This window comes from Hakea prostrata, chromosome 6 (assembly GCF_041222555.1).
Source record: "Hakea prostrata isolate BN-2017 chromosome 6, UWA_Hpros_2, whole genome shotgun sequence".
Classification (NCBI taxonomy): Eukaryota; Viridiplantae; Streptophyta; class Magnoliopsida; order Proteales; family Proteaceae; genus Hakea; species Hakea prostrata.
In genome coordinates, this window is record NC_142605.1 from 21,568,790 (window position 1) to 21,584,045 (window position 15,256).

A 15,256-nucleotide genomic window follows, 5' to 3' on the forward strand; every position below is an offset into this window, starting at 1 on the left:
TCATCAGTAATCAAAGAGGGATGCTAATAGAATCCAAAATAAAATTAGTGACAAAACATACAGTCAAAGGAAATAATTATGAAAATGCTAGAATGGTTTGACAGGGTACTCCATCAGAGCACCAGAAAAAATAGGTCTAGTGCCATACGAGTCCTTGAAGTTGTAATCTGTTGGCACAGAAGCCTGCAGAGGGTAGAGTGGACTTAGAGGCTACCAACACCCAGAGCCCCCTTTTTCCTCCAAAGCTGAAATTGGTGTTCCCCTGTCAAATTGGTGAATGAATCCATAGCTAGATACTGAAAGATCTTCATTTGGATTTAAGATTGTTTACATTCTGAGGATTGAGTAAGCATGACTCTGCAAATGAACTTCTCATGAAGGCAACTTTCTATTTGACATAAAAAGAACAGTTGTGCTTCAGCGCTGGAAGTACACTGAATCATGAAGTAGGAGTTCTTCGAGCAGAAATAATTGCATGAACAGAGAAAGGAGGGAATGAAGCACTCCTATCATTATAGCCGGAGATCTGATACATTAAAATGAAACTGAGACCCACTACTAAGCAATTTCTATCAAGAATCTCCTGTTGAGAATCTGAAATGGATCAAGTAATTTTAACATACCTCTTAGCTTTTCCAAGGATTTCATTAGATGTTTTCGCTATGCATAAGAATGAAATATGACAGTATAATTGCACATTATCATTCATTCTTTCATGCAAAGGTCTTTGCGATGAGCCAATAGTTGGCTTTTCTGTCTCTGTATGCTTCTGATGTCTAAGCCTTCGTCCTGTCCTCTAGTTCTGATTCGTTTACTCCTCATACCTCAGTATGTTCCATGAGATTTATCAGTGCAGATATAAAATATTTGCCTAGTTTGTTGCAACATGTGGCCTTGTTTCCACTAAACTGTTCCCTGGGTTCTTAAGAACCCCTCTTTCTTTAAACAGTTTTCTAACAACTGCTACATCATCCCACCTTTTTGCCACTGCAAATATGTTAGACAATAGAGCATATCTACCACTATGGTGTGGCTCCAATTCGATAAGATGTTTCCCCAATTCTTCACCTAGCTCAACATTTCCATGGATCCTACAAGCACCAACAAGGGCACCCCATAAGGCAGGATGTGGTGGAAGTGGCATGTCATTCACAAAATCCAAAGCTTCCTTAATGAGGCCAGCCCTTCCAAATAGGTCAACCATGCAACCATAGTGTTCTAGTTGAGGTTCAATTGCATATTCTTGAGTCATGAAATGAAAAATTCGTCGGCCCTCATCAACCAATCCACAGTGGCTACATCCACTAAGGACATTGATGAAGGTTATATCATTTGGAGCATGACCCACCATCTGCATCTTCCAGAAAAGTGTCAGTGCCTGCTTTCCAAATCCATTCAATGCTAAACCAGCAATCATGGAGTTCCATGAAAGAACATTCTTCTCTGGCATCTTATTGAAAACTTGGAGAGCTTTTTCAACACTTCCACACTTGCCATACATGTCCAATAGTGCTGTGCCTAAGGTAACACTAACCTCAAACCTTTGTTCTTCTATATAGTCAGTTAACCATACGCCGTGTTCCAACGCTCTAAGTTGTGCACAGGCCGATACTGCACTCACGAGTGCTGGCTCATTTGGCCTGATCCCATGTCCAACCATCTCTCCGAAAAGCTTCAAAGCCTCATCGCACATCCCACATTGTGAATACCCAGAAATCATTGTGCTCCATGAGGCAACATTTCGTTCAGGCATATCATCAAACGTTCTCCGGGCTTCATCAATCATACCCCTCTGCGCATACCCAGCTATCATTGCATTCCATGAAACCGAGTTTCTGAATGGCATACTATCAAAAAACTGACGTGCCACATCAATATGACCGGAATTTGAATACCCAGTAACCAAAGTAGTCCAAGAAACAACATCAACTATAGTACGGTTTTCTTCAAATAATTGCCAGGCATTACTCAGCTCCCCACAACTACAATACATGCTGATCATGTTATTTAGAACAAATACATCAGACCCGATTCCAAATTTTGAAGCGTGGGCATGTAATTGTTGCCCAGGAACAAGCAAGGATGAGATCGAACAAGACCGGAACAAGAAAGGGAATGTGAATTTGTCAGGAGAGATGTGAGCATGGAGCATGCGAGTATAGAGCTGGACTGCTTTGAGGGGTTGGGTGCTTTGAGAGTAGCCTCTTATCATGGAATTGTACATGAAAAGGGTAGGGTGTTCGACATGGTCAAAGAGCGTTCTAGCGTAATTGAGATCACCAAATTCAGAAATGGCAGCGAAAGCTACGAGTCTGATATTGGAGAAGATGTCGTGTGCAAGGCCAACGATTATGATGTGGGCATGAACTCGTTTTAGTTCGGTAATGTTGGAGAAAGCAGTTAGAGATTGAGCAAGGTTTGGGTGGTAGAGTTGTCCCAGTTTTCTTGCAAGATTACCCGAAAACATTCCTGAGATGAGAAAGCTAGAGGTTGGATTTTTTTCCTTCTTTCAGGCAGTTCTTTTCAATAGATCCTTAGGCAGTCTTTTCAAACATTCCTGAGCAGCTCGTCTTCGAATTTAGGATGAATAACTTTCGAGAATGTCACCAAAGGTGGTATGTTAAAGGGGTTAAAAGACCCAACTTTCCTAGGGGAGGTCTTGGGTTCGTGCACCCACTCGATGGTATTAATATAAAGCTCCTCCTGAGCAAGTAAATCGTGGTACGCATGGAGTGGTCTCCAAGAATACTTAACAATAGTTAAGCGAAATAAAGAATGACTAGGCTACCTAATGATTTTACTAGGAAGAATATGAAGAGTACAATACAATCCTACAAACGCTATCTACTTATAACAAATCTAAAGGTCTCCTCTCTTTTTTTTTTTGGTAGGAATCTAAAAGTCTCCTTCATGCTTTGGCCAAGGGATTTGCATTTGAATCTGATTGTATGCAACTGATAAAATATATACAAAACAATTCTAATCCTCCCCCTACCCCCCCCCCCTCTCCTTTCAAATCCTTCCAATTGTGCACGACTTTGGCATTCTAGCCTCTAAGTTTTTAGGCTTTAAAGCCTACTACATTCCTAGGAAGTCTAATGTTATAGTGGGCTTCTTAGCTAGGAAGACATTCTCAGTTGAGAACCCAACAAAATGGCCTACTTCCTCTGAGTGGTTATTACTTATTAGAGCTTAGCTAAGCCATGTCCTTGGCTCCATGTAAATAAAATTACCTATTACCCCCCCCCCCACCCACCCAAAAAAAACACTCTTATGATCATTTGAATGTATTGGGGACTTAGAATGACCATCGAAACATTCTGATTTAGCAAAAATTGAACTTCACCATCCATTTTTTAATAACTTGAACATGTTTGGGACTTATAACCATCTATTTTTTATACTACCTAGAACTTGTTTGGATTCTTGTATCATCATGTGCTTATCAGGGCTAACTTGTTGGTCACCCCATGCATCAAAGACAACCATTGAGCGTAATTGTGACTAGGATAAAGTTGATAACTTGATACAATAATTTTAAGAAACTAAAATAACATCTCATCATCTACTATGAAATCCCTTATGATCTTAATCCAAAAATTCATATTGTAGGTCCGAGAATTAGAGACCATTGGATTTGAACCTAAATTAATGAAGGTGGATGGTGATGTTACTGAAGCGGGAGTTTCATGGAAGTTTGGAAGAAGATCTTACTCGAACACTTATTGATAGTACATTTGGAAGGTCCTAGAGATCAGTTAAGACCCCCCCCCAAGTGTGGGTTAGTGTTGAAAAAGAGCCAAAGGACAAACCACCATCGAAATTGCTCTTGGAGAAATTTCAGGGGTCAAGGTTGATTGGGTATGGGTCTCCCCGGACGACACATATTAGTGCATGCAAGTGAAAATAGTTGTTTTGGAATTTTTCGCGTTTCAGACCCCTATTTAATGATTTATTCGACCTAAAACGTGTTATTTCACTCCTAAGCCGTCAGAGAACATTAGAGAGTTTGTGGCAATGAGGGAAAATATTGCAGAAATCATATGGAGAGCCTTCTGTTCACCCACTGAGTTTTTCTAAGTTTAGTATGTTCTTCTCCTTCTAGTTATCTCCTTTGGATTCTTCGCCATTAATGGATCCTTGTGGAGAGATTTCTAATAAAAAAGAGACCTAAACTCTATCTTAGTTATTGCTCTGGAGTAATCTCACAATCATTCTATTCTACCTTTTCTTTCTAGATAAATTTCGGAGAAGACATACTAATGATTCGTTAGGTTTTCGATTTGATTTGAGTTTGTAAATGTTTTTTATTTATAGATCTTGTTCTTAGGAATTTTTTAAATTTTCTTTTGATTTTGAAAGTAGTTTAGAACCAAATCCCGTAGCCAACAGAGAGTTGGATCAGATTTTATCCATATTCGAACATAAGTCTCCCGGCATGGGTCTCTCCCTTGTAGGTTATTGTTCAAGCAACCCATCCTCGGGGTTAATTGATGAACATGAGTCTCCCCAGGCAACTCGTACATATTACTATTAAAGAAACTCATATCACGCAGTTTCTGCTCATCCCACACAAATTATCCGGCATATGTTGCAGTGCAAATACATTAGAATTGCTGTAAGATAGAAATGACTGATATATTTGTTGTTGAACCTACGATGCTATATATAGTTCTTGAAAATTGGAAAAATCGAGAGAGAATAAGGTCGAAACCATATTAAGGCATAAATATTCAATCTTACATACAAAAAATATTTCAAGAACCGGTCCTAGCCCGGTCAACCCAGTCGTCAATCGTCATGAGTGGAGAGCTCTGGCGCCAAAACCAAAACTTTTAGCGGGAAAGCCAAACAAGACCAACGAAATCAACAAGATCTGCATCGTTCAAGCAATTGAAAACTACGGCTATTAACGCTCCAAGTCATTGATCCGTGACAAAGGAATTCGAATATTTCGCGCTATTCATATTTGGCATTTGGCGCTAAACACGAAGCTTAATTTTCTTCTTTTCTCTCCTTCTTAATTGGTCGCCTGTGTTTTGTGTTTGAAATACGGTCTCTCTTGTCTGTGTTCCTCTCAACCCCTTCGTCCATCTATCTGTGTTTGTCAAAGAGAGGAAATGGCTGGTTCCACAACGAAATCAATCCCTTCTAAAGGAGGAAAGAGGGTCGAAGTCGACGCAAATGTGATGAAGCGTGCCAAGGATGGAAGCGCTTTCACCAGATGGTATTTTACATTTTTCTTCAGATCCTTTGCGGCTTCAAATGGGTTTTGCTCAATAATCATTTTAGGGTTCCCATCGGTTATTGAGGTTTTCCCCCGGGGGAGGGGGGTGAACATAGGTTTGTCATTACCATTTTCTGAAGCTTTAAAGCTTCAGCTCTAGTATCATTGGTTTTGTTCCTTCAGAATCGCTTGCGGTTAGTGGGTACTCTGGGTATCCTTTTTCTACTTTGTGACACTTTGAAATTCATTGCCTTTTTGTGATTTGCAGTGAGGAGTGTAACAAAGATGTTCCGGTGGTGCTTATTGACATGCACGATTGTAGCATTGAGTCAAGAATCAAGATGAAGTTAGGCATGTCTATGTTTGCCTATTATATGTTTGCTCTGTCTATCGATGGGTTGGTGTATTTGCTAACATTTTTCTACAATTTGATCTTATTCTGATTGGCTTTCTCGTTTCCTTCAGAGGCGCATGTCATAGAAAAAGCTACAGAAGTGAAGAAGCCAGCAGAAAAGAAGAGGAAATCTGTGTCGTCTGAATCAAAGGGAAAGAAGAACAAATCTGGGAAGAAAGTAAAAGACCCAAATGCTCCTAAGCGCCCTCGTACTGCCTTCTTCGTTTTTTTGTATGTCTCTATCCTTTTCCCTGTCACTGTCTCTGTCCTATTGATTTTGATGGCTTTTAACAGTATAGTTTGGTTACAGGGATGACTTTAGAAAATCATTCAAGGAAGAGAACCCAAATGGAAATGACGTTAAATTGGTAAGATTTATCTATTTATTACTTAATTCAAATGTTCGTTTCCTTGTTTATGTGTTTGTTTTGTGGATTTCTGCTTTTAACTTACTGACATTTGTTGTAAACTCAAATAACAAAGGTTGCAAAAGAAGGTGGAGCTAAATGGAAATCTATGACTGATGATGTGAGTAAATAATCATATCCTCCTTTATGTGCTATATTTCTTTCTGTTGTTTTGCCTGAATTCTTAACGTTTTCATGGTTCATTGCTTCTTCAGGAGAAGAAGCCTTACATTGATAGGGCACAAGAGCTCAAGGAAGATTATGAAAAGACTAAGGAAACCTTCAAGGTAATTTTCCTTGTTGGTTCTGTTTTGTTCTGTTATCACTGTTTCAACTAGTTTTGGAATTTTATTGAGCAAAAGATTTTGTATGTTTCTTTGGCGTCTTGTTTATTTGATTGCCTGTTACAGGAAGAAGAGAAGCAAGAGGAGGAGCAAGAGGAAGAGGTGCAAGAGGAACAGGGGGATGCAGGTTCAGAGCAAGAAGAGTAGAAGATTTTGAGCATAATCCTGGGCACCATATGGATAGGCTTCGCTGTCCTTTGTAAATGCTAATGTAGGTTTGGAGTAGTGAGCTGTGTTTTGTTGATTAGACTTCCAAGTTTCAACAGTTCATGAATTGTGAAAGAATCCATGTGTCCTCTACCATATAAAACTGAAAGTCAATTGTCTGAATCAGCAACTTAGATTTGAAACTGTACTGAGTTCAAATAGAAACTAAATTAATTTCCAATATGTTCCATTTCAAACTAATGACATTAAGATGCAAGTTGAATAAAAGAAAAGAAAAGAATGTGTTTGTATTGTTTCTAAGTAGAAACAATTCCTCCTCTCCTCTGAAGTTGCTAGCAACGCACAAGGCAGCAATGTTGCCTGCCACTGGTAGCAGGGTCAGCATTTACTGACCCTCTACACCTAAATTCTTTGTTCTACAAGGGGGCAAAGGCTTGCCACATAAGCATTGATTATGGGCATAAGCAGCCACAGGGAATATGTTGAAGGGTCTTCCTTGGGGAATCTCTCCGCACAGCCTGTTTATCCTGAAGTTTACATGCCTGATGCTTTTTAGGCCAAGCAAGCTATCTGGTATTTTGCCTGTCAGTGCATTGAAAGACAAGTCCAGCCATTGCAATTTCAGTAGGCTCCCTAAACTTGTTGGGATGGTGCCCTGTATCTGGTTTCTTGAAATATCCAATCTCTCAAGTTCAAGGAGGTTTGATATTGAACTTGGAAATATGCCTGTGATCCTGTTGCTTGACAAATTAAGCACTTTCAAAGTTGAACCTTCGCTGAACTCGGGAATCTCACCTGTAATTTGATTTCTGGAAATGTCGATGAACTCTACAAAGCTGCTTGACTTGTTCTGCAATAGCCTTGGTAGTGATCCATAAAACTGATTTGAGCTGATGTCAAGGGTGGAAAGCCCTTCTGTTAATGGAATCTCTGAAACATCATACTTCAGCCGGTTGTTTGAAAGCTTGATTTTCTGCAGGCTTGACATGTTTGTGAAGAACTTTGAAATCCCACCTGTGAAGAAATTATCAGAGAGGTCTACTGATGCCAAAGAATCTGGCATTTGGAAGTTTGGTAAGAGGCCTTTAAGGTTACAGCCAGCAAGGTGCACCTCTGTGAGGGGTTTATTTCTAATCCAGTCAGGAACATTTGTCAAGTGGAATTTGTTGTAGGACAAGTCTATTGACAGTAGAGATGGAATGCCATTTGGAAGAATTCTTGGTAAAGGATCTGAAAGCCCATTTCTTGACAGGTTGAGTTGCCAAAGTTTTTGTAGCCTAGAAGCTGACGGTGGAATTTGACCAGTGAGCTGATTATCGCTCAGAGAAAGGGTGTTAAGAGATTTAATGTTCCCAATTTGATCTGGGATTCTTCCTGTGAGCAGGTTATGGCTCAGAGAAATATCCATGAGACTGGGCAAGGTGCAAAGGGAATTGGGTATCTGGCCCGAGAATTTGTTATTTGAAAGGTCTATAGAGGTCAGATTATGAAACTGTCCGAAAAAATCAGGAATTTGGCCAGACAGAAGGTTGTAGCTAAGATCCAGGTTCATCAAACTGTTGATGTTTCTGAGGGTCGGTGGGATTGGGCCTGTCAGGAAATTCTTACCAAAATTCACCTGGATGAGGTTTCTGAGGTTCCCGAGGCTTGGAGGAATCAGTCCTCTCAAATGGTTTCCACTCAGAGAGAGTGTCTTCAGAGAAGGCAGTTGCCCAAGACTTGGAAGAATGGAACCTTCAAGGCTGTTACCTTCAAGAACAAGTTGGGTGAGGTGGGTTAACTTTGAGATGCTCTCTGGAATGGGACCCTGAATCTGTTTCATCCCACTTATCACCAATGTCTCCAAGAACTGAAGATTACCAAGAGAAGGAGACAATGTGCCCTTCATATAGATACCAGGTTCTCTGTCAGCAGGTCCCTGCAGCACCAAGCCAATCACCCTCCCTGAAGGATTACACTGAATGCCCTCCCAATCTCCTCCACAGCAATCTTTACCAATCCACGAAGAGAGAATATCTGTTGTGTCCTTCAAAATCTTGCCTTTGAATGCGAGAAGCTCACCTCTGTCTGTCTCTGAACAAACTGGGGTTTGTGCAACCGTCTGAGTCAGGGTTTCTGGAAATAGAACAGAGGATTGAAAAATGAAGGCAAGCTTGAAAACCCATATCAGATTCAGCATTTTTGGAAGTGGGTTATGGTCCATCTTGAGAAAACTGCTGAAAAATATACGGGATCTCTAACCTGTTAATGGGTTCTGGCAGTTGAGAACTCTACTGGAAGTTGGAAAGCTGTAAAAGGGAACTTCTATGTTTGTTCCTTCGCTTAGGGTGGAAGGTATGATGATGGAAACACAGTGAGAAAGAGGTACAGAGCTCCCTATTTATATATCAAAGATAAGAAACAGCTCTCTCTCTCTCTCCCAATTTTAATTTAAAAAATATTGAAATTTACGTTATCCAGATTTTAATTTACTCACATGGGTTTTTGTGACCGTTTGATGAATCACGAGGGTTCTAATTTGTTTTTGAACGTTACAGAGGTTTAGAGCGTCTAAGATTCAAAATTCATGACCTTTAAATTCCTGCTATTACTTTTTAGAGTCACAGGTTCCTATCATTCCCATTCTCCTCTGCATTTTAAACTAGAGAAACTAAATTGTCACTGTGTAGTATGGTTGTTGGTGTTGTTATTGATCATAGACCATCAATATAGAATCTCCATCTGATTTGGGTTTCTAATACACATTGATGGTTTGGATTGATGGTGTACCATCAGTTTTCTATGGTGAAGGACTATTATTATAACTCTCTCCAAAAGGTTTGTGTAAGAATCTCATCCCTTCATTTTGGAAATTTCTTGCCTGTCATACACCTTTTCTTAAAACCTAATCCTTTTATATTTAAAGGTAGAGCTTTACAGCCCTAAAAAGAGGACAGACAGAGTGGGGATGAAAAAGTTTTCAATATATTTTCAAGTTATTGCAGGTCTACTTGAATAATAAGCAACTTAAAAATGAAAAATAAAATAAAATAAAATAATGCTAAGTAGTATCAATTTTTTCAATCCCAATTCAAAACTTCTAAAATAAGAAAAAAAATTATTCAAAGAAGGTTACAGTTTATAACTTCTTAATCCACTATTTTCAATACAATAAGATGTATCATGGAGTAGGTTGGAGAAATATTTGATCAAACGAAATTGTAATCCTTCAGCCCATTGAGATGAATATTTTACAGTATTGATTGGAAGTAACTAGGAATAAGTGGTCCTTCATTTTTTACCTTTTTTTTCGTCTAAAAGAAAATTCATATTGGACTGTCGAAGGAAACAACCCGGGAGACAACAAATTAATGGTCCAACAAAAACAAGGGTGGACAGTTCCACCAAACCCTAAATAAGTTAAAAGTTTTGGCCCTACGGACTATTTAATCTGCATAAATATTACAATCTCTACTAACAAATCTAAAAAAAAACTAAATTAAAGGAGTTCTTAAGTATTAGAATTTCAGTCCAATCCAAAGAGTGGCTACTACCATTGTTAGGATTAATCACACTCTTGCAGTTCAAATATAGAATTAACTTAGTGATTTACAAATCTCTAGCAAGCAACAAGCCATTCTTGATCTTTTACCTAAACCAAGACATGTTACATGGCCATTGAACATTATTTTTTTTATACTTGGTTAGAATGGGTAGGAGTAGGGTTACCCCAAAAAAAGAATGGATAGGACTACTTTATGTACGATTTACCCCTTTAAAAGTCTAGTGGAGGTGGTTTGCTCACGCTGTGAATGTTCTGAATCACCCTAGAACTATAAAGTGGCACAATGTAGCCCCTATTGACCTCTCTATATGTTTTTAGTAATGAAAAGTTTATTTTCCGTTAATGTATGGTTGGTAGAGTGGTAAGATTCATATTTCTCAGTGGAGAAGTCATGGGTTCAACCATTGCAGACGACAAAGCTCCCCCGTGAGGATGTAATTGAGGTGCGCGCAAGCTGGTCCTGGATAAACCTTAGATACAAAAAAAAAAAGGGCTTATTTTCTCATTAGAAATAAGTAATACATTGGATTCATATTGGAGACTGAATTAAAAGAGAAAATTTTATAACCAAATAACATCAAAGGTATTGTTGCTTAGTTGGTATAGTCTCTAGATCAATGCGAGATCAACAAGAAACTATGCAAGAGCATCAACATGGACAAGTCTTTTTTTTTTGGGTAGAAATTAGTTGGACACATTTGTATTTATATGATAGAAACACATGTGGATGTGTTTTTAGCACATTATTGGCAATAAGATCAAGGAGCTTTTGGTTCGAAGGACTGGCCCTCACACCTTCCCCCTCTCCCATCCCTTGAGTTTATGGACCCTACCATCATATATTTAAGAGACCGGAATTCTCTTGTCTGTGTTTCTGAGGTGGGCTTTCATCCTGATTGTGTAATAGAAGGATCGACAACATCTGGGTAGTGTTATCCTCTATCATCTCTATCGCAGAAATGACTGTTTTACTCTTGGTGAGGATAGATATTTTCTACTTAAAAAAAACACACAGGTTTTACCCACAAAAAAAAAAAGCAACTAATATTACACCGGATTAGTCAGAGCAAAGCCTTGAAAACCGGGGTTGGCAACAAAAAATAAAAAAAAAAATAAAATAAAATAAAATAAAACCCTCTACTTAGAGCATTCAATGAATCAAAACAATGTTGATCAAATACTTTACAACTCAAAATCTACAAACCATAAACCCTTCAATGAATGGCTCGGACATCTTTTATGAAGCATGACCTTAAAACAATTATTCCAATGATGAACATCTGACCATCTGATTCAATGAAGCCTAGCCATCCAATTCCATGGACACAATCATTTGTTAGGTGTAGTAGGCTTAATGATGAATCACAATACCAATCAAACGGTCCACATAGATAAACTATCAAAGGTGAAGCACCCATATAATCACCCTTCCACTAATCACTCACTTAAGATAATATTTTTGTCATTAACTGAGATGAAAGTTTCCAAATAGGGAAGAGAAGAGGCATGCAACTGTAGAAGATAAAGAGTGAAGGATTTTGTGGGCCCATGTGGGGCATCATCATTTGAATTATTATTTTTTTCCAACATCAACGGTCATGATTTCCTTGACTGCAAGGCTGGAAGAGTGAACAAATTCAAAATGGGACAATTGGGTTTGGTTAAGATTGGTGGATTTTTCTCTCTTTCAGTGGCATGATTGAAGTTCTCTGTTTCCTGATTGATGGACAAGGCTTGCGTCAATCAAGGAAGAAAGAAAGCCCATTGGCCCACGTGGAAGATTCTTATCCCAATCATTTGATGATGTGTGAATTTAGAATCCTGACCGTGGGATTCTATTTCAATGGATAGAATGGATATAGAAGACATAATAAGACAGACATGATCATATAATGATCAATATTTCTCTCAATCTCTCTTCAAATTTAAAAAATTTGAATTTTAACTCTGCCCACATAGATTTATGTGACAATGAATATAGATTTCACATATTGAGGCCTATAAAGGTCTTGATATTGCCCCCATGTATACATCTGGTGGTATTTTGCATTTAAAGAAGAAAATGTAAACCCTAATTATAGAATTACTCTTGTTTTGTAGATTTGCTTCTTGTACAATGATAACAGTCTCCTATATAGAGATAGTAAATCTAAGGAAGTCGCCAATGATGGGTTAGTCAAGTGGTTAAAGACCCGCCCTCCCATGGGAAGGTCCTGGGTTAGTCAGCATCGATTGCAAGAGGTGTTGAAGATGACTATTTGATCATGTCTAGTATTTTTTTTCTCAAATTTAATTGTTTAGAATATATACCATGTATCCTTGATCTCATGTCTTGAAATGTTGAGACATTAAACACCGTATTAGATCAAAGTAGAAGACAAGACAACAATTTGAAAGCCTAAATGGAAAGTTGCTTAATTGATAATAACCATCACTCTTAGTAAAGAGATTATAAGTTTGACTCTCCCTGATGGTATATGTAATAGTCCGACCCCTACTGAAAAAAGTTTCCAATTCCAAAAGGAGATAATAGATTCTATGTTTGAATCTAACCAGTCACATTATGATTTGTAGGTACTACCAAAGTGCTATTTATTTTATGTAACAAAAACCTAACCACATTAAGCAATCACATGCATGAAGAATGATAACACTAGTTCTCCTTTTTAATTTTTTTTTTGGTAAGGCAAGAGAGCTTTTCAACAGCCTAAGAGGCCATGACTAAGAAAAGACAGTAGAACAACATACACGGTGGTGGTCCTCTTTCTATCACATCAGCTGTATCGATCATGTGAATCAATAATATATAGGAGACTAAACAATGAGAGGTGGCGAACAGCAAGAAATCTTAAGCTTTCATATTCAAGCTGAGAAATATGTCGACAAGGATTTTAGTTGTTTACAAAAAATTAAAAATATTTTCATCACATAAGTTCCATTTTGCAGATCTTTTGACACCAACAACAACCACGGTGTTGCAACTTGCAAGTTGTTGCCTAGAATTATAGGTCAAAAACCCTAGTCCTCACTTGTACTTCAAGGGAAATGGTAAAACATGTAAAGGGTTGTTGAACACTACTTCTTTTTCTTGTTTCTTGTTTTTGTTTTTGTGTTTTTTTTTTTTTCATTTATTTTTTATATAGCTTTTTAAACAATGTGTAATCAGTGAAAAAGCTTGAATTAATGCACATGACCATCAAGCCGAAATTTCGTCTGTTATATTCTAAATTTTGATCCTATCGTCAAAATTGTATGGCTTAATAAATGCGCAGGACCCAAGCACGACCCGTGTAATCAGGCATATTTCTCGTAATTTTTTCCTCATTTTTGAAAGAATCAACACTCAAAAAAGAAGAAAAAAAAGATATTCTCTTGAAAAAGTGGAGGGCATCCTTATCTTTTCGACATCAAAGGACAGCCTCTAATTTTGGAACCCTAAAACTCAAAAGTTTTTTTCTTACTTCAATTGTTTTTCCTTATAACCATTAATGGTTTCAACCCAAGGAACATTGAGAAACAGTGAAACCTAAAAGCAAAGAAATAGAATAAAAATGTCACCATACAACCCCTAAGTCATCCTCCAATGAACTGAATTCATTAGAAGGGACCATGAGGATTTTGCCCACATACCCTCGACGAGATCAACAATGGGGCTTTCTCTACTATCATCAGAAATCTCAAAAACTTTCCTTCTGAGGTTCTAAACAAGAAGGGGATACAATGAATTCAAGACACATAAGAAAATTGATCAGAGGAGATGTGCACAATCAGTTCTCATTTCCTGGTGGATTAACTTTTCTTTCTTGACTGTTGTCCTTTCAACATACTTAAAAAAGAAGTGTTCAAAACAGATAATGGTCATGCGTTTTTTGGAGGATTAGGAATTTGAACTGTTGACATGGAAGGATGGGTAACTGTTTTTGCTGTGGCTGATTGATTAAGGAAAAAGCCACAAGCTTTTATTCACGGGCCACCGTTCTTGATTTGAGCAACTGGAAACTTTCAAGTGGTTCCCACAACATGCAATTTCTACGTCAGGAAAAAGGGAAAAAAGTCAGGTGTGGGAAAGTGTGGTGGGCTTCACAAACAAACAAGACTTTAGTTACAACTCTCCATTTCCCATATAGTCAAAATATCTAATGACAGATGCACAACAGAAAAACACAGGTGGAACACTTCTTGTAAAATTTTCTCTTTTCTTTGGATGAAAGCTTCTCATAAACTTTTTTTGGGTAACCGAAAGCTTCTCATAACCTCCTGTTATAAGGAAGTAGACATGTTAATGACTCAAAGTCCTCATAAGATGTGATGAAATCCAGAAATCTCCAAATAGATTTCGAAGTGAAATGATTACAAAGGTTTACTTAGTTTACATTCTAGTTTACACCCTCCTTCCTCTGATGATATGGTTTTCTTTTAGTCTAAGTACACTAAGAAATCTTGTACATATTTAATTGTTGACTTTGCATGCTTAGAACAGTTCAATGAGCTTGAACCTGACCTGAAAGGAAAAAGAAAAAGAAAAAACCATGGACCAATTTGAATGATTCTGTACAAGCAGGGTCCAGGGACCCATTTTCCCATGCAACCTGACCTGAAACTATCCACTCTTAAATGACATCAGATCCTAGTTTCATAACCATTTAATCAACTTCACAGTTCTTCAATTTGACATCTTGGGGTCTACAACCGATAACAAACCGGCCCATTGACACCCTTACATCTGCCTCCGTGCCCCTAGCCTCCATTTATCGTTTGCCCAAGATTGCGAGATATTGATGAACTTTGAACACAACCGGTGGGACTGACGGAAAAGTGTCCTTCGTCCAGAGAGAAATGGACCTAATAAAATTCCGCAACTGGTGTTGCAAAATATATACCTACTCACATGGGGAGGTGAGGGTAGGCCCAGGGTAGGGTGTCATCTGTTCCAAGATTAATCTACAATTAGGTCATGCCAAAATAGTACTTTTCATTGGGTGTCTGTCAATTTCAGCCAAGGTTTCCTCAGTAGAGGAGGCTCTATACATCTTCACAACAATATCTGACACTAATTTCAGCTACAAGTAGAAATGCATTGATGCAAATTTATTACACCAACAACTGGGGGGAATACAACATAACCAAGAAATAATTTGGAATGAAAGATAATCAATAACCAGCATGACACAT

General features: G+C 38.2%; 2 protein-coding genes and 1 pseudogene across 3 annotated transcripts; 1 reads left to right on the plus strand and 2 right to left on the minus strand.

Annotated features, from left to right (window-relative positions):
- Positions 1-2,610, minus strand: LOC149012577 (pentatricopeptide repeat-containing protein At5g66520 pseudogene; annotated as a pseudogene). The gene is made up of 2 exons (XR_016174024.1): positions 624-2,610; positions 1-526 (listed from the first exon to the last, which is right to left on the minus strand). The product of XR_016174024.1 is annotated as a pentatricopeptide repeat-containing protein At5g66520 pseudogene (transcript).
- A 2,410-nt stretch (positions 2,611-5,020) lies between these two features.
- Positions 5,021-6,527, plus strand: LOC149012578 (high mobility group B protein 7-like). Its single transcript, XM_089159758.1, has 7 exons — positions 5,021-5,227; positions 5,496-5,578; positions 5,693-5,852; positions 5,932-5,989; positions 6,105-6,149; positions 6,244-6,315; positions 6,439-6,527. The coding sequence occupies exons 1-7, from the start codon at positions 5,121-5,123 to the stop codon at positions 6,517-6,519; spliced, it is 606 nt and encodes a 201-aa protein (XP_089015884.1). The 5' UTR covers positions 5,021-5,120; the 3' UTR covers positions 6,520-6,527.
- A 398-nt stretch (positions 6,528-6,925) lies between these two features.
- Positions 6,926-8,906, minus strand: LOC149012579 (Leucine-rich repeat (LRR) family protein). The gene has a single exon (XM_089159757.1). The coding sequence runs from the start codon at positions 8,741-8,743 to the stop codon at positions 6,926-6,928; it is 1,818 nt and encodes a 605-aa protein (XP_089015883.1). The 5' UTR covers positions 8,744-8,906.
- Positions 8,907-15,256: the final 6,350 nt, after the last annotated feature.

Bases quoted from the DNA above. Each gene is read 5' to 3' on its own strand.
- LOC149012578 (XM_089159758.1), top strand. From the start codon at position 5,121: ATGGCTGGTTCCACAACGAAATCAATCCCTTCTAAAGGAGGAAAGAGG. The intron at 5,579-5,692 runs GCATGTCTATGT...CGTTTCCTTCAG, and splicing joins AAGAATCAAGATGAAGTTAG to AGGCGCATGTCATAGAAAAA. The intron at 5,853-5,931 runs GTATGTCTCTAT...GTTTGGTTACAG, and splicing joins ACTGCCTTCTTCGTTTTTTT to GGATGACTTTAGAAAATCAT.
- LOC149012579 (XM_089159757.1), bottom strand. From the start codon at position 8,743: ATGGACCATAACCCACTTCCAAAAATGCTGAATCTGATATGGGTTTTC.